General features: G+C 43.0%; 4 protein-coding genes and 1 long non-coding RNA gene across 21 annotated transcripts in view; 2 read left to right on the top strand and 3 right to left on the bottom strand.

Annotated features, from left to right (window-relative positions):
* Positions 1–19,642, bottom strand: part of LOC108098325 (protein AF-10) — a 31,928-nt gene extending 12,286 nt beyond the window's left edge. For 2 of the 15 annotated variants that reach the window (XM_017201188.2, XM_017201197.2), the window contains exons 1-5: positions 19,349–19,641; positions 16,355–16,833; positions 15,858–16,054; positions 14,333–15,798; positions 13,742–13,832 (exon numbers count right to left, since the gene is read on the bottom strand). In XM_017201188.2, the coding sequence (XP_017056677.1) occupies positions 13,742–13,832; positions 14,333–15,798; positions 15,858–16,054; positions 16,355–16,833; positions 19,349–19,383 (2,268 nt within the window). In that variant the 5' untranslated portion in view covers positions 19,384–19,641. Of the gene's footprint in view, positions 1–821; positions 2,092–13,741; positions 13,833–14,332; positions 15,799–15,857; positions 16,055–16,354; positions 16,834–19,111; positions 19,310–19,348 lie in introns of those variants that run through there. The other 13 variants (XM_017201240.2, XM_017201273.2, XM_017201153.2 and 10 more) reach the window with 12 other exon arrangements.
* LOC108098442 lies at positions 2,209–4,175 on the top strand. The gene is made up of 2 exons (XR_001771845.1): positions 2,209–3,787; positions 3,844–4,175. It is a non-coding gene; the product is annotated as an uncharacterized LOC108098442 (long non-coding RNA).
* On the bottom strand, positions 7,823–12,513 carry LOC108098402 (muscle LIM protein Mlp84B). 3 transcript variants are annotated; one of them, XM_017201285.2, is made up of 2 exons: positions 12,406–12,513; positions 7,823–10,215 (listed from the first exon to the last, which is right to left on the bottom strand). In XM_017201285.2, exon 2 carries the CDS (start codon positions 10,128–10,130, stop codon positions 8,643–8,645), a length of 1,488 nt encoding a protein of 495 aa, XP_017056774.1. In that variant the 5' UTR covers positions 10,131–10,215; positions 12,406–12,513; the 3' UTR covers positions 7,823–8,642. The 3 variants fall into 3 exon arrangements, with proteins under 3 accessions (XP_017056774.1, XP_017056784.1, XP_017056792.1); XM_017201295.1 differs by lacking the exon at positions 12,406–12,513 and adding an exon at positions 11,291–11,394; XM_017201303.1 differs by lacking the exon at positions 12,406–12,513 and adding an exon at positions 11,240–11,356.
* Positions 19,643–19,878: 236 nt separating the features above from the next.
* LOC108098417 (secernin-3) lies at positions 19,879–21,777 on the top strand. The gene is made up of 3 exons (XM_017201314.1): positions 19,879–20,129; positions 20,188–20,375; positions 20,687–21,777. Exons 1-3 carry the CDS (start codon positions 19,980–19,982, stop codon positions 21,411–21,413), a joined length of 1,065 nt encoding a protein of 354 aa, XP_017056803.1. The 5' UTR covers positions 19,879–19,979; the 3' UTR covers positions 21,414–21,777.
* Positions 21,778–21,910: 133 nt separating this feature from the next.
* Positions 21,911–23,451, bottom strand: LOC108098429 (ELMO domain-containing protein 2). Its single transcript, XM_017201324.1, has 2 exons — positions 22,975–23,451; positions 21,911–22,638 (listed from the first exon to the last, which is right to left on the bottom strand). The coding sequence occupies exons 1-2, from the start codon at positions 23,222–23,224 to the stop codon at positions 21,938–21,940; spliced, it is 951 nt and encodes a 316-aa protein (XP_017056813.1). The 5' UTR covers positions 23,225–23,451; the 3' UTR covers positions 21,911–21,937.
* Between the last annotated feature and the right edge of the window lie 52 nt (positions 23,452–23,503).

Below are 23,503 nucleotides of genomic sequence, written 5' to 3'. Positions count from 1 at the left end.
ACTCTGATATATGCGTTTTAGGCCAATTGGAGTGGAAGAGGGGAAGGCTGGGAGCGAAGATGCGGGCGAGGGGCGGATCCGGCGTAATTGAAGGTGTCTTTCTTCCCTCTCAGCATTTCTTTTGTTTTCCAGCATTCGCGGCAGGTGGCTTGGTCGCACAGTTGCAGGTGCATGTTGCACGCCGTTCGCTGCACGTTGAAAATGCGTTTAAATTATTGATAGACTGCCAAAGACATTGGCAATCGAACAGCAACGCAATGGGGTGCTTTAAAATAAAGGATTCATAGGGAAACACATAAAAAGGACGCAATGGGGAAAATCTAAATATGAAACCCTAATGAATGGATCAATATCTCGGCATTGAGGAAAACAAAGGCCGATCAATCAGGTACAAGAAAATGTGAATAAGTTGGGTAAGGCAAATACAACACAGATCAGTTTCCTTCTGAGATCGAAATTAAAAAGGAAGATATCAAATATCATGACTTAATTAAACCTCTAAACCAAAACTTGGCACTCAATTTTGTTAATGGATAGATCCTTGATATACATTTGGTCAAAAACATGTGATTTAAATAAAATCTTTTGTAAAGCTCAACATCTTCTTTTTTAAGTAACGAAATATCTGAGAATATTTCCTTCGGTCTGCTTAGTTTGCTACCATTTCCTAGTTGACAAACCAGACAGCTTCCAGGGAGTCTGAAAATAGATTTGAGGGATTGGCAGGGACAGATGGTTGGATGCACGGATGTGGATGGCGCCGTGTTTTCCAATACGAGGGGAAAAGTGTCTTGCGGAGCGTAGAAAAGTTGAAGTCTTACCCCGGAAAGCAGGAAGCGTATTTTTAAATTGTGCGGATACGTGGTGGTGGCTCCTACCGCTCCCCCAGTCCCTGCCGTCCCACCGCCCAGATAGGAGGGCGAGGCTGAGGCCGAGCCGCCCACATACTCGATGGTGGCCGAGGGCGTGGTGGAGGCGGACGAGGGCGACGATGAGGCGGAGGTCGAATGTTGGCTGTTGTTGGGGTGGTGGTGATGTGACCCACCCGACTCTCGCTCTCGCTCCCTGTCCCGATCCCTGTGACGGCGGTGCTCGCGGTGCTCCCGATCCCGGTGCTTGTGGTGCCGGTGCTCCTTGCCCTCCCGCTCCCGCTTCTCGCGCTTCTTCTTCTTGTTCTTGCGGTGCTCCTTGTACTCGGCCATGCCGATGTGGTTGTTGTTGCTCTCGGCGGACTCCGCCTCGGCGGTGGCCGCCATGCTAACCATTGCAGCGGTAAAGTCCACCAAAGCGGTACCCGATGTAGCCGCCACCGCGACGGCGGGCGCCACGTCCATCGGCTGCGATTGCGAGGTGTCCATGGTGTCCATCATCATCATTTTGGCCGCTCCTCGCCCCCGTTTCCTTTGCGGGAGAGCCAGGTTGCTCCACTACCTCTCGCTCTCCTCGATTCTGCTTTGAGCTCTGTAATTAACTGGACAGGCTCTCCAGTTCTTCAGTCTTTTGGCCGTTTCTTCTTCCACGAGACGGCCTTTGTTGTTGTATCGTTTTCAATATTATTATTTTGTATGCTGCCTGTATTCACTCGCACACACAATCACAAAATCTCGGCGCATACGTGAGAACCACCTCCGTCGTTCTCTCCCACTTTTGTTGCTCTTGTTGTTGTTGTTGGGGTGAATAACTTGCGTGGCGGCGGCTGGGCTGTCTCACTCTCTCGCTCCCTCTACCACTTCGGCACTTCCTCTCGCTCTCACGCGCGCACACAGTCGACGTTTAAACTTTTTTCCCCGACAGAATTTAATTTCTTTTAAATGGAAACTTTGCGTTTTTTAGTTGGAAAAACATGTGAGAGCACCGCGGCCACGTGAATATTTTCCACAATCACAGAACTTAATTTCGGTGGAGGTGTCACACTCGCACACACACAGAAAGCAAAACGCCAAACCGAATATCAACAAATTATCCACTCTGTTTCTGGTTCACATGCACGGAGGCTGCAGCGTCGGCGGAGCTGCATGGCCATAGAGAAGTCTACAGGGCTATAGTTTGCTGCATGCCGTACGGAGCTCGAAATTCGAATAAACTCGCCCGATTTCAGACGTGCGCTTAGAAGCGATATTGCACGACAGAGAAAGAGAGAGGGTGGCAACGCTCTCGGAGAGCAGCGCTGCATTGTTGTTGGCTGGCAGCCGGTTTTCGTGAGGGATTATTGAGACGTCTGTATGTATTTGTTGCTATTTCTGCGCTAGTGTGAGTGCATGTCTGCACGTAGGCCAGACGCACACTTACACGCACACCGGTGTGCAGACGGTAAAAAACACAAGAACACACGGCGACAGCATAAAAATAAACATATGCTGTACAAACATACAAGAAGGAGTTTGGTAGCAAACGGAGGCAAAGAAGTTAACTGGAAAAACGTTACCCAATGAGCACTTAGGAGTGGAACTAAAATACTGGAGGGGACAATTAGCAAGGTGTGAATTTATTCAGATTTTGAAATTCACCAATAACTGTTAAAAGCTGTCACTTGATATTCAATACTCTCCCACCAAAGAAAAGGTCGACTGTGCAACGGCTTAGTCCATTTAAGTATGTATGAATACACAGGAAGACCAAAACATATAACCAGACTATGAATTTTTTATAACTGAAGTCCAACATTAACGTTTAATACACACATAAGTTCAAACTTGTAAAGCTTATTTTAGCTTGCAACTTTCCATTAAAATTTTTAATTATAACATTACAGATTTTTTCACTGTGTAAAAGTGAATCTTTCAGATACGCAACGCACTCTCTCTTTCTCTCTCAAGCAACAAATACAGACTCGGATTCAAATGCAGGCGAACAACAACTGCATGTCGTAATGCTGTTGATGTAATAAACAAGAGAGCAGCAACAACAAAGTAATGACCAGGAAGAGCGATGGCGAAAGAAAAGCTTAGCAAAACAAAATTGTGACAAAGAACGATAAATAAAAAGGAGACTGACCAAGTTAATAGAAGCTGAAATCTAACTGGAATTCGTGGCCCAAGTATGTATATACCTGTTATATGATGCAGTAATAGTGCTTTAATTTTATGAGACCAATTAAAAAGGAATAAACTGGACATAAAATAACAGCAAAATAATTTTGTTTCTAAGTTCTTCGTTTTTTTATGGCTTACGAAGTTAATACATAGGTCCGTTCAAACATCTTTGAAGTTGAACTTTCAATAGTCACGGCAGCTTTTAAGTCAACGGTATTTATTAAGAGAAGCTGCTTGTAACCTTCTAAAAAACATGTTAATGTAAATGATTAAAATTAATAACTGAATCGTGATTGATAACTATTTATTTACCTAAAAATAATTTAATTTAATTTAATAACCATAAATTTATGACTGATTTATTGCTATAATAAAACTGTTCCCAGTGAGTGTGGTCTAAGAACAGTTTCCGCGCTCAGAGAGCAACTTTCTGAGAGCGAGAGAGCGTTGCAACATAAAAACAAAAACGAATGCGATAGTCCAGTGTTTCGACTATCAGATTCCTGTTACTTAGATAAACAATTTCACAGAACGCGGTAAAACTCCTTCCGCTGCGTATTTAACCCTAGAATCTAAGTCTGCAATGCAAATTGCTGTACCATAAACACAGTTAATGCCCCAGAATTCGGCGCAAAACTAGAAAAACACATACTTTTTATATGTAAAAGCTAAATCTCAAAATTTTAGTAGCGGATAGGCCGACAAAATAAAATAGCAACCCGTTTGATGAACTAACTCATAAAATTTTTTACTTTGTGAGTTTCTTCAGGTAACAAATTTTTTAATAATACAGTATACCCTTTAACTCTAGGTGCACGGGGTATAAAATCAGCTCTCCGCTGCTAGCACTCACAACATAGATATGTATGTGGTTGTGTGCTTTATGCAATGCCTGTCAACGGGAGAGAGGTGGTACTGTGGTCGGGGGCGGGTGCCCGATTGCTGCATGCAGGTTAATTCTACTCTCACTGCTATTGTTGTTGTATTTGCCAGACAGCGATTCAAGAAGACAAAACAGGAAAATGAAAAATAATTGAATTGTAAGGCAACGTTTGTAGCAGAGGAGACGAAGAGATGGAAAAGAGGGGAATAACCACCGCAGACATTTGCAATTGGCAATAAATAAAAGTGCAAGAAGAAGAAGCAGCAGATTGTTTGCAGCTGGAGTGGGGAAGAAGAAGAATAGCGAGCATAATTTGCGATGCAAATAAAAGCCCAAAAAATCATGGCGCAGAAAAGCAGAAATGAACGTTAAGTGGCATTTACCTGGCGACTGGGCTGCGGGGAGGACCAGGGGGCAGGTGAACGTGCCTGTTTTACAAAACAAACAAATCCAACTAAAGCAAGGGGGGAGCCTTTGAGTTTTCAGGTTGGGCAGCTGGCACAAATGTTGCCGTTGCAACATCGCGACCGTAATCGAATCACCTGAAAGGTGGCAAAGGAACAATGGCGCCGTCTTTGTTGCCGGCAAGAAAATTAATTTTACTACAGGCGTAAGTCCTTGAACGCGAACATTTGTAATCTGAGTGTTTTAAATATGAAAAACAATTTAGGAGTCGATATCTTCTTTTACCATACAAAATTTTTGAGTGGGACTAAAATGGCAGAAATTTTATAATATTTAAATATTGAAAAAAAGTTTTTACTTAATAGCAATCGAAATCTTATAAATCTAGCAGTTTCACTGTAGGTTTAATATGCACCTTGCAACCGTGTTGTTCCCATTGCGGTCGTTAGTTGTCTGTTAGCAAAATTTCTTTGTTTTCGTGGCATGAAATATGGCATCCATAATTAACAGACCCTCAAAAGCACCTAAACATGCATTAATTAGAGCAATCCCTGGGCTCAGACAGTTGATGCTTTTAAGTCTTGCCTGTGGCGGGTCATTCAACCCATTAAACTTATTAAAAAAGAAGAGAAGAGGGTTTCCCAACAAACAACTGTGTGTGTGTGTGTTTGTGTGCAACACTCACGGAATCAAATGAATTTTGCAAATATTGATCCAGGCAACGTTTTTGACTTTGCACACGCCACTAAGCAAACCCACTTAGTACGCACTATTGATAATCAACAGAACGACAGAAGGGTAAGTTCAAACATTTCAAAAAGCAAATTAAAACAAAAGTGTCAACAGCATGATATTTACACAAGTTCCACTTGAGCAGTTTGGATCAGGCAGTGCTGCTAGGCGTTGGAAGAATAATATTTAGGGGTGGCGAATAGCAAAAATAATAAAAGGTATTAAAAAAGAAATAGAAAAGGTAATTTGGCAATTTTAATTTAAAAAAAACAAATGGATTACTTCAGCTCAACGATTGTATTTCAATAACTTTTTTGAGTATACTTGACCGTTTCCTTAGTTTCTAAAAACCTAGTAACAAACCCTTTTAAAACACTAAAAAAACTGTCACTTTCATAATGCAAGTAGCGTAAACCTGCGTTCCTTGTGATCTAAAACTCCTGAATTACAAAAGTTTCTAACCCGACCCATAAAATAAAAAATAATTGATAAATATTTGCGATGTACAGACATTAAATGCATAAACAGCTCCTGAAACTGTACCCAAATATTCATGTAAAAACATTCACCAAGAGTTGCAAGAAAAAACAATAAGGCGACACGTGTCGCACCCATGAATTTGTCAAATTCAGGCAACACGCGACCCGGAGATTCGATAAAAACTCAACGACCCACCCGCGCCCAAATAAGGTGCTGTTGCTCGGGCGACCCGACATTTCCACCGAAAGGACCTCGCCAGAAGGCAGGCGAGCTAAATTAATTGCACCAGGAAGAGCGTATTTGTCGAAACGAGTTTTACGGCTATTTAAGAGGAACTGGCTAAGTGAAATGCACACAGAGCGGCTAACTTACGGAGGCAAGGTCATAAAACAAACCCTCAGCCGGCGAGGGTGTCGTAAAAAAGTAGTTTTATTGTGTGTACGAAGTGTAGTCAGCACGTGTAATTCCCAGTCCTTCCCCCGACTTTTGGCAACCGCTCATAATTGACACAGTCAAGAGGAACAAAAATGATAAATTATCACCCACCCATCGGCGGGTAGATTTTTAAACTCTTCACCACTGTCGATGAGCAGGGTGTCCAAACAGTATCAAAAAGCCAGCTTGAGGTCCTTCCGCTTCCTGATTTTCCTTTGGTTCCCAGACAACCCCCCATGGTTCTATATGGCAATCGCAATTTGGACTTCACAACTGCTGGCTAAAATGAAACACAGCAGTGAGCCGATCAAACTGTCAGTCTGTGGCCAAATGGTTCCGTTCTGATGCTTCTATTCCATTCCATTCTTACCCCCGTCGACTTGTGGGACATTTTATTTTGTAATGCGAAATCAATAAGTTGGCCATTAAATGCATGCTAGTCACGTAATGCAATGGATATCATGAGCATTTGATTGCCTATTGTGTCATTACCAGATCAATCGAATGTGTCATTTCCTGATTTAATCAATCAATCGCCTTTTCTGTAACATCTCAAACCGGTCGACTGGGTAAACACAAACCCCCTGGAAAACCTTGCACTTATCTTCCGCGAACCGAAAATCAACACAACCACATGTTCTCTATCGCAGTCACAATCATAATCATGTTCTACTCGGTATACAAATAGTCGCAGGCTCCAACAAGGCATAAATCTTCTCGCACCATTGAAATCCAGAAATTGAACATTAATAACACACTAGAAAAGCCATATCGAATAAAATATATCTCCGAGTATATTTAGAGATCATCGGCGTAGTCAGCAAAAAATTCGTAGTCCTGAGCTCGTCAGCTCGGGCGTTTTTGAAGTGCCGTGTGTCATATGCAAAACAATTTCAAAAACGAATCTCTCGAAAATAGACGCTGACTCTGAAGGTCTATAAATACTCTCGCCGATGCGAAACCAAAACTAACATAAACACACCTGGCTGAGGCTGAAGGCGCTTTATTTAATATTTATGACTTAAAAAAATAGTATAAAAACAAAAAATAATTTATTTAGTTTGGCGAACCCCATGGCAACGTATTTTCGTGGTCAACGTCACGGAGCACAAGAGATGCCTCGAGATCTGCGGCTTGGATACCGGGGAATTAATAGAAATGTGAATAATGCCTGCAGCAAGTGGGTGTGGGAAGTGTCAGAAAATATTTTATTTCGATTTCGAGGGCCTTCGAGGGTAGGCAGCCCAAAGTGCATTAGCCAAAGTACTTGTTTTGGGTGGGTAACACACTCATCAGCCTGAAAAACACTTTTAAATGACTCACTTATTATACAACATTATCAGGCAGGCACGTGTTAAAACATTATTTTATAATCGAGGATGTGTCAACATTATTTTCTGAACAAGAAGTAAGGTGCTCTTCGTTTTCTCTCTTGAGTGAGCGTTTTGAGTGGTGCGGAAAGCTTTCGAGTCAGCTGTGTGAGCCATATTGGCATCATATTTATATTTAGAATATAATTTGGATACGGTTATGGAACATTTCGAATGTTTTTCTCAAGAGGCCAACTCACACAGCCGAGGATTTATCCCTGTACGTATACGCAGAGAACTTCTGTGCGTATGTTGGGCAATTATTTTTCACGATGTTTGTCGGCCGAACATGCTATATATAGACCAGATGAGGTGGCTCAATCCGAACCAAGTCCCCCGAAACAAACCGAATCGAACTCAACCGAAACACCACCCACCCACCGGTCATCATTCCAACCAGGTAGCAATCCATCCACGTAAATGCAGCGATCTCAGGTATGCGCACCCAATTATATCAATTAAAACTACGAAAAACCATTTCGAAATAGTTTTGTTTTCATGGAACCCACTGGGGCATATATTATTGGATGTTATGTGTGTGTATGCAGAATATGTATGCTGATATATATATATAAGTAGTTTATATCTGCCATGGCTCGCATCCGAATCGGAGTGCAAGAGATTAGATGGGTGAGAAATCATTCAAATATCATTATAAATAATCAGATTTCATAAGTATATCGTAAGAACTAAGTCAGCTAAATATACAACATCATATCATTCATCATAGTTCGTCGTAAAAGTATAGATATAAAATCGGTACGTTTGCACAGAGTATGCTTCTGGGTATTTCGGTTTGGAGCATAAGACATACTTGGCTGGTCATCGAATATAAGTTAAGATACAAAAAGTAAAAACGACTTTGGCTCGCGGTAGTGCTTCTTCGCCTGCGCGGTGACTGTACCTGCAGAAAGTTTCCACTTTCCACTTTGGTTAATATGTCGTTTAGTTCGTTAGTGTCTGTGTTCGATGGTTAGTTTCGCTTTGAGTCGTAAGTTCTTCTTTTTGGTTTCAGTTTCAGTTTCAAGTTTTAAGTGTTTTTTTCATTTATTCTTTTTCTCTTGTTTCCATATTAAACTTATTCTCACATAACCTAAAGAAATATGTATGATTTGCATTTGCTGCATCGTTGATCAAAAATCGTTGGAAGCAAAACGAAGACTAAGTTAGCTAATTTCTGGGATAGTTAATGATTAAAACAGACAGGTCGTTAGACAGAAGTATCGGAACGGTTCACAGACATGGATGTGGGATGTGGATGTGGACTTCTATTGGGTTTTACATTAGAGTACATCAACTCGTCGTTTAGAACGTTGTCAAAGCGCCCGCGCCCAGACCGTAGCCCACGCCCTTGGGCCCAAAGTTGCGGCCGTAGCAGGCCCGGCAGTAGATGTCGCCGTCGGGGCCGTCGTTCAGGTTCGTCGAGTCCAGCGACTTGCGGCAGTCCGAGCAGTAGAAGCAGCGCTTGTGCCAGATCCTGGTCTTGCTGATCATCTGCTCCGCGGCGAACACGGCGAAGCCGCAGCGCGGGCATCCGCCGGAGGTCTTGGGTCCGGCCAGCGGGCGGCCGTCGGGGAACTGGATGGTGCTCTCGCCACTGGTGGACACCAGGGTGGGGGCATGGCCGTAGCCGAAGCCCTTGGGTCCGAACAGCTTGCCGTAGCAGGCGCGGCAGTGGATGTCGCCGTCGGGTCCGTCGCAGGCCAGCACCGAGTCCAGCGGGCGGTGGCAGTCGGCGCAGTTGTAGCACTTCTTGTGCCACACCTTGCCCTTGGACAGCTGCTGCTCGGCGGCGAAGACGGCGCCTCCGCAACGGGGGCATCCCTCGCCGTCGCGCGCCTTGATCGACGTGGTGTCCGGGTTGTAGAACGGCCGGTTGGCGCTGATCTGGTCCTCGGTCAGGCCGTCCGTCTGCAGGAAGCCGGAGCCGCAGGCGAATCCGTAGCCGTGGGGTCCCCACTTCTTGCCGTAGCAGGTGCGGCAGTAGACATCCCGGTCCGGACCGTCGCTGGCGTTGATCGAGTCCAGCGTCTTGTGGCAGTCCTTGCAGTTGAAGCACTTCTTGTGCCACTCCCGTCCCTTGGAGAGCTTCTTCTCGGCGTCGTAGACCACGCCGCCGCAACGAGGGCATCCCTCACCCGGGCGGGCCTGGATCTTGTCCACATCGATGGCCGCACGGATCTGGGGAGCTCCGTCGTCGTGGGCATAGCAGTCGGACTGCAGGGCGCCGCCACCCTGGCCGTAGCCGTAGCCCTTGGGGCCGAACTTCTTGGCGTAGCAGCCCTTGCAGTAGATGTTCTTGTCCGGCGCCTCGCAGCACAGGATCGAGTCGAGACCCTTCTTGCAGGTGCCGCACTTGAAGCACTCCTTGTGCCAGCTGCGTCCGCGGGCCAGCATCTGTTCGGCGGCGTACACGTAGCCGCCGCACCGGGGACAACCCTCGCCCTCCGGGGCACGGGCAATGGCCCGCGGCTCCAGACGAGCGCCGTTCCTCACCGCCGGCCCGTCGCCGTTCTCGCGCAGGAACTGTGACCCGTTGTCCATGGAGAGGGTTCCCGCTCCGGTGCCGAAGCCGTAGCCCTTGGGTCCGTACTTGCGGCCGTGGCAGGTCTTGCAGTACAGCTCGCGCTCGTGCTCTGTGCAGTTGGTGGAGTCCAGCGATTTGTTGCACATGCCGCACTTGAAGCAGTTCTTGTGGAATACATAGCCGCCGGCCAGGCGCTCCTCCGCGGCATAGACGCTCTTGCCGCAACGCGGACACTTGGGGGCCTCGATCGGTTGGAAGGAAGGCATTTTGTATGTGTTTCGGTTTTGACTACGCTCTCGCTATCGAAATGATCTACTCGAGTACAATTACTATACTTATTAAGTTTATTATCTGAAAGTGCAGAAAGAGAACACATAGAGTCGATGGGATCGAGGGGTGCTTCTCCGCGGAGCAGCAGGGGTGGAGCTTCGGAAGCGATGAAAGCGATGGATGAGGTAAGCACCTGCCGTGTTGGACGTTTGCCTACTTTTCTGTGTGTTTGCATTCCTAGTGGTTGAGTGACTGGCTGATAAGTCAGCATCTGACTTTCTGTTCTTCTTGCGTTCTATAATATCAAAATTTTAACTATCCATGAAAAAAAATTTGTAGTTTATATATATATATATATATGAAAGAGTTTATTGGCTGACTGCGCTTTTATATTATGCTCAAGAATTTTCATCTTTAATAATGGCGGTTTTAATAGTGACAGTTTTAATAGTCACAGTTTTAAGGGCGAAAAAACATTTTTAAGTCACTTTTAATTAAAATTTATTCCAAGAGAAAACTAAGATCGTAACTTTTAGTACACGAGACCTGTCCACTTATAGGTGATTACGATTCGGGATGGTTGCAGCTCATGTTTTTAGTACCCCTTCAAAATTCAATTTGATGTTCAACAATTTTCTGCTCGATTTTCATTATGTAGATCATCTATCAAAGTTCTTATCTGTCAGTCAAGACGTCATCGCCCGTGCCAGAAAATTACCCAACCGGACGTATACGTAATACATATAGAGAATTCTTGTGCTAATGATCAGAAAATAACATCTTTCTCACATAAAAAATTAGGAACGAATTTTTTGAGTCACAGAAAACAGAGGAAAACATGAGCAATAAATGTGTATCTACACAGAATATTTTGTACGAAAATAACGCAGACAGGTAGAAATATATGGGAAAGCACACAGAAAAAATGACCGCCACTATGACAGATATATATCTGGGTGTACTATATTTGAGTCACAGCTAGGGCAACACCGCTCGGGAATCGTCCCTGGCCGGTAATCCGGTTATCTAGCGGTTGCAGCGGGTTAGTCAGGTGCGATGCAATCGCGGCTGGGTGCAATATCGGTTAAGAGCTGGCAATATCTACCCGATAGGGGCTTATATCTGCTCCAATATGACGGGCTAGAACGGAACCTACAACGCACTAAAACCACACACGGAAGCGCCGAGTACTGAACTGGAAGATTGCTCAAAGCAAACTAGTCTATATAATTCTGAGTGCACACGGCACGGCAGACGACTTTTCGCCGCTGCCGATGAGTTTTCCTGCTCAGCTCTGAGTTGAGAAACTTTAGATGCGGCAACACGGAGCAAAAGCAATTTTCCTTCGTTTCATTTCAGTTTTCATCTAATAACGCCAGAGAGTGGGATGAAAATTTAATGGTATTGGTTGAGTCTGCGGTTTTTCAACTTTTTTTCCCGTTACTTGCCCGTTTCACTTGTGTTTTTTATGATCGCTAACTTTGGGGAAAATGTTGTGTGAACATTTTGTTCCCAAGGGGAGATCATCGAGGAAAAAAAAAAGAAGAGTTTGGGGTGCATTGTTTTGGGCACCTTATCAAAGAACTAGGGACCTCGATCTTGTTTACATTGACGTCTTTACTTAAGACTACAGGAAAAACATTTAAAATTAGTCATTCAACCGTTTATATGGCACTAACTCGAAAATAAAATGAACTATTGGCTTTACTCCGCTAGTGAAACTTTGTTTTGTGTTTACAAAAGATTTACTGTCAGTCTCGGTATTTGGTTGTTATAGAAGGTAATAATTTATGAAACTTAGATTTGTTCTTTTTTAAATTCAACAAACAACTAGGTTATGAACTTATTTAGTTTGATTATTCTGCATTCTTCTGAAGGTTTGGATAAGAATTTAGTATATCCAGTCCACTGTACCGCGTCAAAAGATACTCCTCACAGACAATTCTCGTTTCATTGAGTCAAATACGAGTAGATGCGGAAAAGTTTTTCCACACAAAAAACAGAATCTATAAATAACAGTGTGTGGGAAAATGCTTCCTCTGTGGAGCCATACATTCCTCTCATTTGTGGGTCAAATTATGGTCCAAATTACACACATGAGTTCTAAAATTAAACGAACGCTTGACAAAACAGCAGGTTCTTCGCTTCAGTTCAAAACAGCTTTAAACGATATTTTACAGCCGAGCACAACACTTAGTTATTTAGTTCTTGGATTATGCGAGTTCGAGGATGATGAGTTGAGTTTTTGGTGCTTGAAGAACAGATATTTACTTTTCGTTCGTAATAATAAGGTTCGCAAGAGAAATATCCTTAATTTTAGTTTAGCTTCGATTAACAACGATTTTCGACTGATCGCGCTGCAAAATTTGTCAAGCGCTTTGAGTCTTTGTCTGCACACGGCACGAAGGCGACGATGTCGCCAGAGACAAACGATAGGGATGACTATATAGTCAGCCAACAATAAATACATTAGCGACTCGAACAAAAAACCAACAAATCACAAAATATCTGCTCTCACTTATATGCATGTTTATCTGAAATGTGCTTTATAATTTTCATAGGCAAATATATTCTAGCAGAATATTCCAGGTGGAGGTGCTCATGACAAGGCGAAAAAAATGATGTTGCTGTTTTATTGGATCGCCAACATGGTTCAACTGTCTTGTTCAAAGTCACTGTGTGTCAGTCTGTCTTTCGGTCCATCGGCATTTCAACAACATCAATAAATTAACATGCGCATTTGCATTTAATTAAATTTCGATAATATTTTACCATGCACTTTTGGTTCAAAAGGAAATTAATGGGGCATGGGTACATCATTGGGCATCAATCAAAAAGGCTAAATAGATACAGACAGGGCGAAGGCCACATTCGACTAAAGGTTACCCTTGCAAAGTTCCCAAAATAAGGAAGATAACATTTTTATGGCTTTCCTATGTAGAAATTTGTAATTTCAAATCCTTATTAATTCGCATTTTTATTGCAGAGAAGCTTAATACAAGATTTAAAGCTAATTTCCCAATTAAATAATTTTATTAATATTATAGGTTAACTATTGATTTATCCGTCTTGAAACCTTGGTGTTCAAAACGTAGCATTGAAAAACAAGAAATTCATTTCAAATCCAATAAAGTGTGTAACACCTTTTGTATAATTAACGCACACCTTGCGCTTTCGACAGAATTTCTTTAAACATTTTTAACATGCATCTGTAATTGCAATTTCCACTTATGAATATGATACAAAAATTGGCAAGGCGCCTCCGTTCAAAGCTTTTGGCAAGCGAAACGAATTTAGCTGTACTAAAACTACTGAATGCTCTCTCTGTCTGATTCTGCAGGTTAGATCAGAGAATCCAAACTATATAACATGACGTACACAAGTGTGGGGAATAATGGGGACCATCATTCACACGGCAACATTGTATCCAAAAAAGAGAGTGTGTCACAAATACCTCAAAATATCTCAAGAGATCCCGGAATATGTTGCTTAAGAGTTAAAAAGCTCTTCCCACATTTTTTCACTCTTTCGGTACGGTAATTTAATTGTTTACTAGTCTATTTATAGTTAATATTCATACAGATAAAAAATGTTTGGTGAAACTTACCCTCTTGGAGCTCTTCTCGATTTCCTTTTCAAAGTCCGTAAGCGGTGTCAGTGCCACATGAACATCTTTGATATCATATCGGGATATAAGGCTGCAGATACAAACGATAAATTTGTATAATCTTTTCTGTGTATTATATAAGGACAAAAGGTCTCATACGGGTTAAGTTATTAGTAATGTCTACAATTTATCAAATGAGCTGAGATAGTATTTAGTACAAATACGAAATTATACTTGTAAGGCCTGGTTTTGACAACACAAAATAAAATATAAAAAACTATTTTAAAAATTTAAATGTATGTTAACATATTTGTAAAAACTCCTATAGCTTACGAATTCGTTGGCATATTTAAGGAAATATACCATTTTATATTTTTATTAGAAATAATAATAATAACAGGTATTCACTAATACCCTTTAAATCCCTAGGAATTTTATTCATTATACACTACTTTTAACCAGTTCCGGGGAACCATTAACTATAAATTGGTTACAAGTTTTTAGTTTTTTCTTGTAATATTTAAAAACCAGGCCTTACTGACAACAATCTATTTAACTACAAAATTTTGAAAAATGTAATTTGTAAAAGACCTTTTCTTTGCGATTCTCGATCCCCACCTATTGTTCTCGTCCAGAGAGGAGGCTGCATTGGAAATACTGCCGCTGGACTTGGCAGAGTCTGCCTTTCGCTTTTTCGATGTCGAGGTTGAGGAGCTTCCCGAAGAAAGGTTCGTTGAGGTGAGATTGCTTGTCGCCGATGACGAAGAGCCTCCCTTGTTTGTGCTCAGATTCGTGGCAGCACTGGAGGATACGCCACCCATGCCAGGACCCATTGTTCCAGACAGGTTGCTTGCCGACGATCCAGCGCCGGTCAAACTATCTCTTTCTGAATTTGAATTACTTCCGAAGCCGGAGGAATCGCTCAATACCGAGCTTGAGGTGGTGCTTCCCGGTCTTAGCTCTGATCCCAAGCCGGAACTGCTGGTACTGAGATGCTGATTAGCCAGATTACTAGAGGATTGCTGTTTTCCGGCTGCGTTTCCGCCTCCTGCTCCATTTGTGCTCAAATTATGAGCGTGGTTCGAGTGCTCATTGGTTGTTGAGGCGTTAGTGTTATTTCCGCTGGAAGCTGAACTGCTGACATGGGTTCCGGTTCCGCTCAATCCACTGCTAGCTGTTAAAGTGGACGAACTGGGCTGCGTGCTGATACTGCTGGTTGTGCTTGTGCTGCTGGTGGCACTCGGTACTTGAATGGAATCTTTGCTCTTCGAAAGCTTCGAGGAGGACTTCTCTCGTGACGACGAGGAGTTGGAAGATGTTGATGACGCTGATGAATTCGAGAAACTATTGTTTGCCGAATTGCTACCGTTATCTTTTCCATCCTTATCTTTGCTAGAGGTGGATTTGCTTAGGCTCTTGCTATGTTTATCCTTGTAGCTGCTGCTACTACTGCTTGAACTACTCGCCGATGATTTTGTTGTGGCTGCTGCCGACGATTGACTGGCCGCCGTATGTGTGGCACCACTGCCCGAAGCTGGTAGATTTCCTCCACTGGAGCTCCCACTCGCCGCATTGCCAGCACTGCTGGCGGATCCACTGCCGCTTGACAGGTTATTGCCTAAATTACTGCTAATATTGCCGATGGTATTACTACCGCCTGGTAGTAAACTACTCCCGGCTCCAACACTGCTGGCACCGCCTGAGTGTGCAGAACTAGAGGACGGGTTGGCCGACACTCCCGTCGAGGATGATGAGCTACTGCTACTGCTGCTCGACGATTTCCCGGACGCATTGCTCTTGCGTTGCTTGGAGGACGATGAGACGCCACTTCCACTGCCGCTTCCCCCGGAGATGCCCACACTAGAGCTGGCGTTCAAGCCACTGCTGCTGCCTCCGCCACTTGCACTGCTACTTGTGATCTTAATGCTTGTGGCCGACGTCGACGCGGAGTTCATGGTAGAATCAATCTCCTTCTCGGGCGACGAACACGAATCGGAAGAGGTGTCATGTTGAATGGGTTTATATGGCGGTATAGTTTTGACGTTGCCGCCCTTTTTCTGCAAAGTATCAATAAATTGAACGGAAAAATCATGAATGCTATCCCACACATACGCACCAGTTTGCTGTAATGGTGCTGGCAATAGCCGCAGTATTTCACATTATCCAGATAGTTCCCTGCCTCCTCGCAGAGCAACCCAAGGCTCTGGGCGCAGGTGACATGGAATTGCTGCTTGCAGTTCGATTTGTTGCACTGCATACAGGCGCCGACATTAGCACGATTCGGTTTGCCAATCTCCTGGCAAATATAGCAAGCTGAAAAAGTAATAGATCTGGTTAGAATGGTTTGAAAAATGCCCTTAGTTTCTGAATTGCTACTAACTGACTAAATTAAATGACTTACGTAATTTGCACTAATGAACAATTCAATTTATTGTCATAGTAATAGATTTTCTAAAACCTCAGAGCCAATTACTTCTTTGAGGTTTTCATATTTAAATTAAGAGTTTCATGAACGTAATGAACTCACTTAAACCAGTAAAACACTTTTAAGTTATTTTAACATCAATTAGTAAAATTCAGTAGCTTTTTAGGATTATGTAAAGGGGTACCTACTTTTTGAGTACCGCTCCGGAGGTATTAACGACAATATGATGGGCTCCATGGTGGTCACGTTCCCGAACCGCACCTCTGGGATATACAGGGCACACACAACATGGGCCCAGCTGCTATTATCGGTCTTCTTGAGGGCTCCGTCCCGCGATGGACACAGTTCGCACCGGACTCGGGAAGTCCGCTCCTGGGACTCGCACTTTCTGCAGTACCAGTTGCCCGTGGGCACCGTGACAATGCCGTAGCACGCCTGGTGCACTGCCACCGAACAGTTTTGGCCGTCGCAGTAGACGAGCGGGTTCTCCGGCCACCCCCGCTCGTCCGAACAAACGCAACAGCCGCCCACCATCTCCTTCATATCGTCCAACTTAAACTTTTTAATCTTGACCAGTTTCTTGTTTAAGCTTGTGGAGTGAATGGTGTCGTCTTTGCTGGAGTCTAGCTCCAGTTTTGGATTAAATGAAGACGGAATTTTGTTGGAACTGTAAATATAGAAATATATTAAATAAGTTCTTTACCATCGATGAATTTGAGATTTTTAATTATGAGTCATTTTATAATAGATTCAATACATCATGATACTCAAGAACTGGAGACCATTTAAACAAGATGTTCAGTAAATCGGACATAGGGAATTAAACAAATAAAAATACATATTATTATACAATAATATAAAAATACATAAGCATTTTTTTGGTTTAATCTATCAAAAGTATAGAACTGCCCAATTATGTTATTTTTTTATTGGCGAGCGTTGTACTCGATGCAGAAAAACTTAACTACTATAAATACACATGTATAGTAAATATGACAATAATTATGATTTCTTTTATACAATCATCAGTCAATTAAAATAAATCTGAGTACATACATATCTTAGGTGTGATAACACTGTGCGACAAAATTTAACGAAATGTTTGTTTAAGTTACTTTTTTGATTGTTTTCGGTTAAAATGCATAAATTATGCACAAAAATATCTATGCCATTTTTTTGTCGCACAGTGTAATTTGTGAATGTATGTATGTATGTATGTATGTATATTCACCTATTTTTAAACTTGTAAGGGGATAACGTACGTACAGACGATGGGACATATGTATAGTCATTAAGTAATTATTAGGTTGGCAAATACCTGGATGTACACTCATAAGAATCTGGTAAAAATTACTAATTCATTTGGTTATTCACTTCTTACGGAACTGACATTAATATAAACGGCTTTATTAGTGTTAAATAATTTTCTTAAAGGGTACTTTGGTATTTTAACATCAGGAAGGACTTCCCAATACCAAGAAGTATTTAGCACACGAATAAGCAACGATCTTGAGATAAAGGTTCCGGCCTTTCTCGTTATCGATGATATTCAGCTATCAATGCAGGTGTCAATTGACAAGGTCATTCGCACTCGCTATTCATAACAGCAAAAACATGCACCTGCCTTTTGAAGAATTACTTAATTGTGCACTGGTATTTACAATTTAGCCTGCTCTGCGAGAGCGAGTGAGATGGCAATTGGGCTCCATTCGCAAAACATTTACACGCACACTCGCACAAACACAATGTCTCAATGTCAAGGTAATTTCGCCGATGTTAAATAAATAAAGCGAATGTTTATTTCGAATAATTTAAACAAAGCTGGTTGTAAACATAAACGGCGATGCTACCGAATATTGAAATGCCAAATGTGATAAATAACGGTCATAAAGGCCAAACCAAAATTCATGTTACGTTCACAAAACAGGCGACGCACAACACATACTTTTACACGCGGCATTCCGTGGGCTGGTTCATTGAACTTGAATAAAATGGGCTACCAAAAATAAAACAGGAAAATGCAGCCGTACTCTGACTCCAATTGAGGGGGAAATTTGGTCCCACTGTGCGAGTGAGAGCAAATATGTGGGTCGCGGCATTTGCGGAGATTTCACACACAACAATAATAATAATAATAACGGCATGCGGGTGTTGTTTCTGTTCCATTCATGCATAAGCTTCTGTGTACGGAAGCGGGAGGGGTGAGTGCGGGTCTGATATACCGTTATTGGGTCAGCGTGTTGCCAACTGCCGAAAAACGCAGCCAGCGTGTTGCCAACTGCGCGATGGCTGGAGTTCTCTTAACTTAACGGTGTAAAAGCACACACACTTAGCCACATGAAACGGGGCCGCTCTGCACGTTGCTTTTGTAATGAAGAGCAATGCACTTTCGACACAAAACACATATACTCAGACAGAACAGATACATACACACGCACGCGGGGAGATGCTACGTGTATGTACACGAAATGCCGGAAAAGGGGGCGCGTTTTTGGGGGGTGAAATGTGGGCGGGTGTACATATAAATATACCCCATTTAAAACATCCTTCGGGGGAGTTTTTGGGGACTGGAGGGTGGTTTCTCCCAGTTTCCGCAACTCGCCTCTTAAAGCACTGGTTAAATTTCCACCAAATTGTGTGTATACACCCGTGGCTTGAATTTATTGATTTTTATGGGCAATTGCTTTAATTTCACAGGCCAGCAGGGCTTTAAAACGTCATCAGCGGTGCGCTACCAAATAAAAAACTAGTTTCACGGCGGGGAAAAAGGCGCGCGGTCCAAGTGGTCAAGCGACGCACAACAAAAACATAAAATATCTCTTTTTTTCAGGGAGCGGTCCACCAAAAACTTGAAATTCTTTAGACTTTCTTGTTATTTTCACGCAGCGGTTTCTTATTGGCCGCAACACCCTCACAGAATATTGATTTTCTCAATTTTTTTTTACCCGATTTGGCAGTTGGAAAGAACGCTTTTCGGCTCGAAGCGTTTTGATGGCTTTTCTTCTGGGTTTTCACAGCACTTTTCCGCGCCCCAAAGACTTTACAGCCGCCCACGAGTAGCAAACGCACGCAAGTAAAATAATCAACACTCGAAAAAGGCGCTGAACAACACCATCCACCAGCGCAACAACAATGCTGTGTGCGCGAGTATTTACAACTACAACGACAACAACACCACACACCTTGTAACTTGTTTGTTGTTGTTTCGCTCGCACATCAGGAGCGAGCAGTGCGGGCGCGAGAGGGAGACAACACCACCTGCTCTGTATACAAATGCAGTTTAGGTGAAACGATTTCGAAGGCTGCGATGTTTTCCCAATTGGCCAAATTTCGCGAGAACCATCCAATTCCGAGGTGTGCACGATTTGATCTCTAAAAACAACGGCTTTGGATCATTTTAACACCGAAACAAAAAAAAATCCTCGGTTACCAGACCGATGGGTAAATTTCTAGCGATGAGTTTTTATTTAGAGGCGGAACAAATTCATAGAGATGGGTAGGACCAACTGTTTATTTGGTATGACTTAAAAAGTGTTTCGGATTTTTGGGCAATTGGTTAAAAGAAGCTTTCAATTTACGTGTATGTAAGCCTTCTCAAAAAAGAAAGGCAAAATATTTGAACATAATTCTGTTTTTAGTTACAGTTTTAATATGGGATCGGCGTTGCCAGACGTCCTAAAATGATATTACGTTCGTGGGGATAGTATCGTACAGTGTTGAATAACTCTCGTGCTCCAAACAGCTGTGGGAAAAATCAATTTTGCAACTCCCTCGCGTTTTTCTAAAGAAAGTCTGCGAGAAAAGCTTGGAAAAATGACCTCCAACGCCGATTGCTTCATTGTATTGCCCGAAAACTGTGCCGAAGGAACACTTATCGTTGGTCGGAATGCAGAAGACAAAGAAAGTGTAAACGTTGCCTCGGAGGTTTGCTTTTATGATGTCAGCGAAGTGCTTGAGGGGAAGGTAAAGTCTCCTGAAAATGGAGCTTGATCAATGACTCACCTTTTGCCTACCATTGCAGACTGACGGTGGAGCTTCTGCTGAGACGAGTGGCGAAGCCGTGCGTGTCATATTGCAGAAACCGCAGCCGGGCCTTTGGGGCGGGGACTTTGGGGCCAACGAACGCGGTGTGGCAGTTGGTCTTACCTGGGCGACAGGTGAAAATGAGGCCAAGGACAGCGATTGCTTGCTGGGCACGGATATAGTGCGGTACGTTACAAGTTAGCACTGTGATGCTCGAGTTCTGCTCCAATCTAGAAATACATAGTTTTTTTATTCAATAATTCTTAGATAACAAATGGCATAATTGGTTAATTATTTTAATCTTGTAGATAAGCATTTTGTATTTAACATTGAAATCATTGGGCAACTTTACCAGATGCCTGATAAACTGATGAATTCGCTCTCAAATGCTTCCGTTTTTTGTATCCATTATTTTAGTTTAAGCCCAAATTTAAATATGTAGTAGCAATTGTTCTACGATTTTCCAGGTATTAACTCATCGATTTATTTTTTTGTAGTGTAACTCTGGCTGTGGCCAAAGACGTGGACGATGCTGTAGACCGCATTGGATCTCTGGTGGCCAGCTACGGTCACGACAACTCCAAACTGAACTTCGTAGCTTGTGATGCGGCCGCCGCCTGGTTTGTGAGTTGCGCCGGCAAGGTCTGGGCTGCCGAGAAGTTGGAGGCCAGCTTCATACGTTTGCCCTCCGGCGGACTGGCGGTGACCACAGTGGTGAACAAGTCAAGCGAGGGACTAGATGAGGCGTCCAGTTTTGCCGCTGCCCACGATGCCGAGGCCCAGTCGCCGGCTGAGGATTGGTGCGGACCCAAGCCAGCCGGAGACGGAACTTACACTCAGCATGATATGTTCGAAACTCTGCGGGCTGCCAGCAATGCGAGCAGTTCGCGAGCGGCCACCGTATCGGTGCTGTCGGTCAAGGGCATCTCGTGCCACTGGTTTACTGGAACGCCCAACGCCGCCGAGTCTGTGTTCAAGCCGTTCGTTTTCGCACCCAAGCCGAGGATCTCTCCGCTGACTCAAGTGCAGGCGGATTCGGACTTGACGCTGCTGCACAAGCTTCACTCGCAGCGCAAACCGGCGGCCTTGGAACACTTGCGCAGCCTGGAGCGCTCCTGCGTGGACGAGCTGAACAACTACTTCTCACTGCAGGACCACGCCAGCGACGAGCTGGACGAACTGCTCAAGGACTGTGTTGAGGCGGAGGTCAAGTTCTACCGCTAGGCAAAAGAATACTATCTATATGGATACTCCAAAAACTAGCTTGCAAGCTCTATTGAGCCTCAGGATTTGACTTGAGCATTCTTATGGCATTACCAAATAGGCTATAGTCGGCAGAACATTTTCTTGTGCAATCTCCTATTGATTTTATTTCGTTTAGTTTCGATGCTTTTGCGTGATATTTAAATTATTATTTAGTCTCTCTCAGTGGGCAATCTCTGACTTGAATTTAAAGTATTATTATGTGACATTCCAAGCTTAGTTTAACTATTTACATACTTGCATTAAAAAATATATAAATACATACACAAATATACATTATATATTGCTCTCAAATAAACGCATAAAATCTGCATTTATACAAAGAGTTAACTTCTTGTTTTTTTTTGTATATAAATAATACTTCGATTTGTTATATTCCGTTCGAATTGAATATAATGACGTGGTTTCCCCGGATATAAAACCGCCGACAACTAATCAGATCCAACAACTAAACAACATTTTCTAATTCATCTTTATCTGTATTTTTAGACGGATTCAACAACCAAATTGGTCTTAAAAATAGTGCTATCGTTGTGCAAGGCCTCCAGTTTTGTTATTTCGAAGGCTTGATAAATCTCGCGGAAGTCCATAATGTTGCGCGGATCGCTCTCCATCCAAAATCGGTCAAACTCGAAGAACAGGTAGCAGTATAGCCTATGGAAATCCTCAACAGTGCTAAAGTCTTGCCTGTGCTGCACCACCTGGTTGTAGAAATGGGTTTTGGCGGCTCCCGATTTGACTAGATTAAAGGCCATCGAGGTGAGGTTAATGCCCACGATTGCGTAGGTGTAACCCAGGGTGGGATGCATCGAGTGCAGGAGCACGTGCTTGGCGGCGTCATTATAGGCGGTGGCGAAGTATAACAAGTTCTCCAAGCCGAGCATGCCCATTCCTCGAAAGTCTGTCTTGGGATCGTCTCCCTGGAAACCAATATCCTGCCATTGTTTGCTAACTCGTCCAGTGAGCGGAGCCTCCGGCATTAAAAGTTCCCATAGCCGGAGTAACTTCTGCTCGTGTACCAGGTTATCCGAGTCGTACCGCTCCGCCCGCAGCTGCTCCAGCTGATACATGAGTCGACGGTATCCCCAGATACTGGTTACACAGGTGCCGAATAGTCGGGCAAAGTCCGGATGTACATTGTTCTTGATGCGTTTAGCCTGCATCACAATACGGGCAGCACGAGGAGCTGAAAGTATCAATTTTAAGTTAGAAACGGTTAGTGAGGTAATTTTAATCTTATTTAAAATAATTGTGAATTTTCAATTTATTTTTGTTAGAGTATCTAAACATTATTGGAACTCCAAATTTTGTTCAACTTTTTATGTTTGACTGTGCATTGTCCAATTAAAAAATACATATTATTTTTTTTGGAAAACTTACGATTGTTTGTAAACGTATAAAAAATAAGATATTAATATCCACGGGTATTACCTGTTATGCATTAGCATTTAAAATCTTGAAACTCTCATTATAATTTAATGATATTTTTATCAATAATTTAGCCAATTATTCTTTGCCTTACCAAACTCCATTAGCTCCGAGTCGTTCACGTATGGAGCCGCCTCATCAAGGTCAAGTACAAGCCGCCTTATCTGGGGTCTCTTGGACAAAGTCAGGGATCTTTCCACCTGACTCGTCCGGCTGGCACCTGCCCTGGCACCATAGCATATCCTCTGAAGTTCCGAGAGTCTGGTGAAGGCGTGCAGGAACCACTTGATAAACGGTCTGATATAGCTAAATATAAACGGCAGTATTCTGTCTAGTATAAACATTTTGCTAATAAGTACTTGAATCTGTTTTAACTGCGAGAGAGATTCCAATTTCGTTTGTTTGAGCCTAGGTTGCCAAGCAACGCGGCTAAGTGAGATTTCGATTAAAGCTTTAATTATCTATCGTTTTATTGCACTTTTTAAAACTGTCTTGATAAACGTTTTTCGATTCGCTCGGAACAATAACAAAGTATAATGTTTTATTCTGAAATAAGCAATCAGCTGATGAGGCATCGCTGCAAGCAACACAAAAGTCTGTAAGTCTGGCAACTCTTGAAATAT

Source organism: Drosophila ficusphila, unplaced genomic scaffold (assembly GCF_018152265.1).
Source record: "Drosophila ficusphila isolate 14025-0441.05 unplaced genomic scaffold, ASM1815226v1 contig_791, whole genome shotgun sequence".
NCBI classification, from domain to species: Eukaryota; Metazoa; Arthropoda; class Insecta; order Diptera; family Drosophilidae; genus Drosophila; species Drosophila ficusphila.
This window is presented reverse-complemented; position numbering and strand designations above follow the sequence as displayed.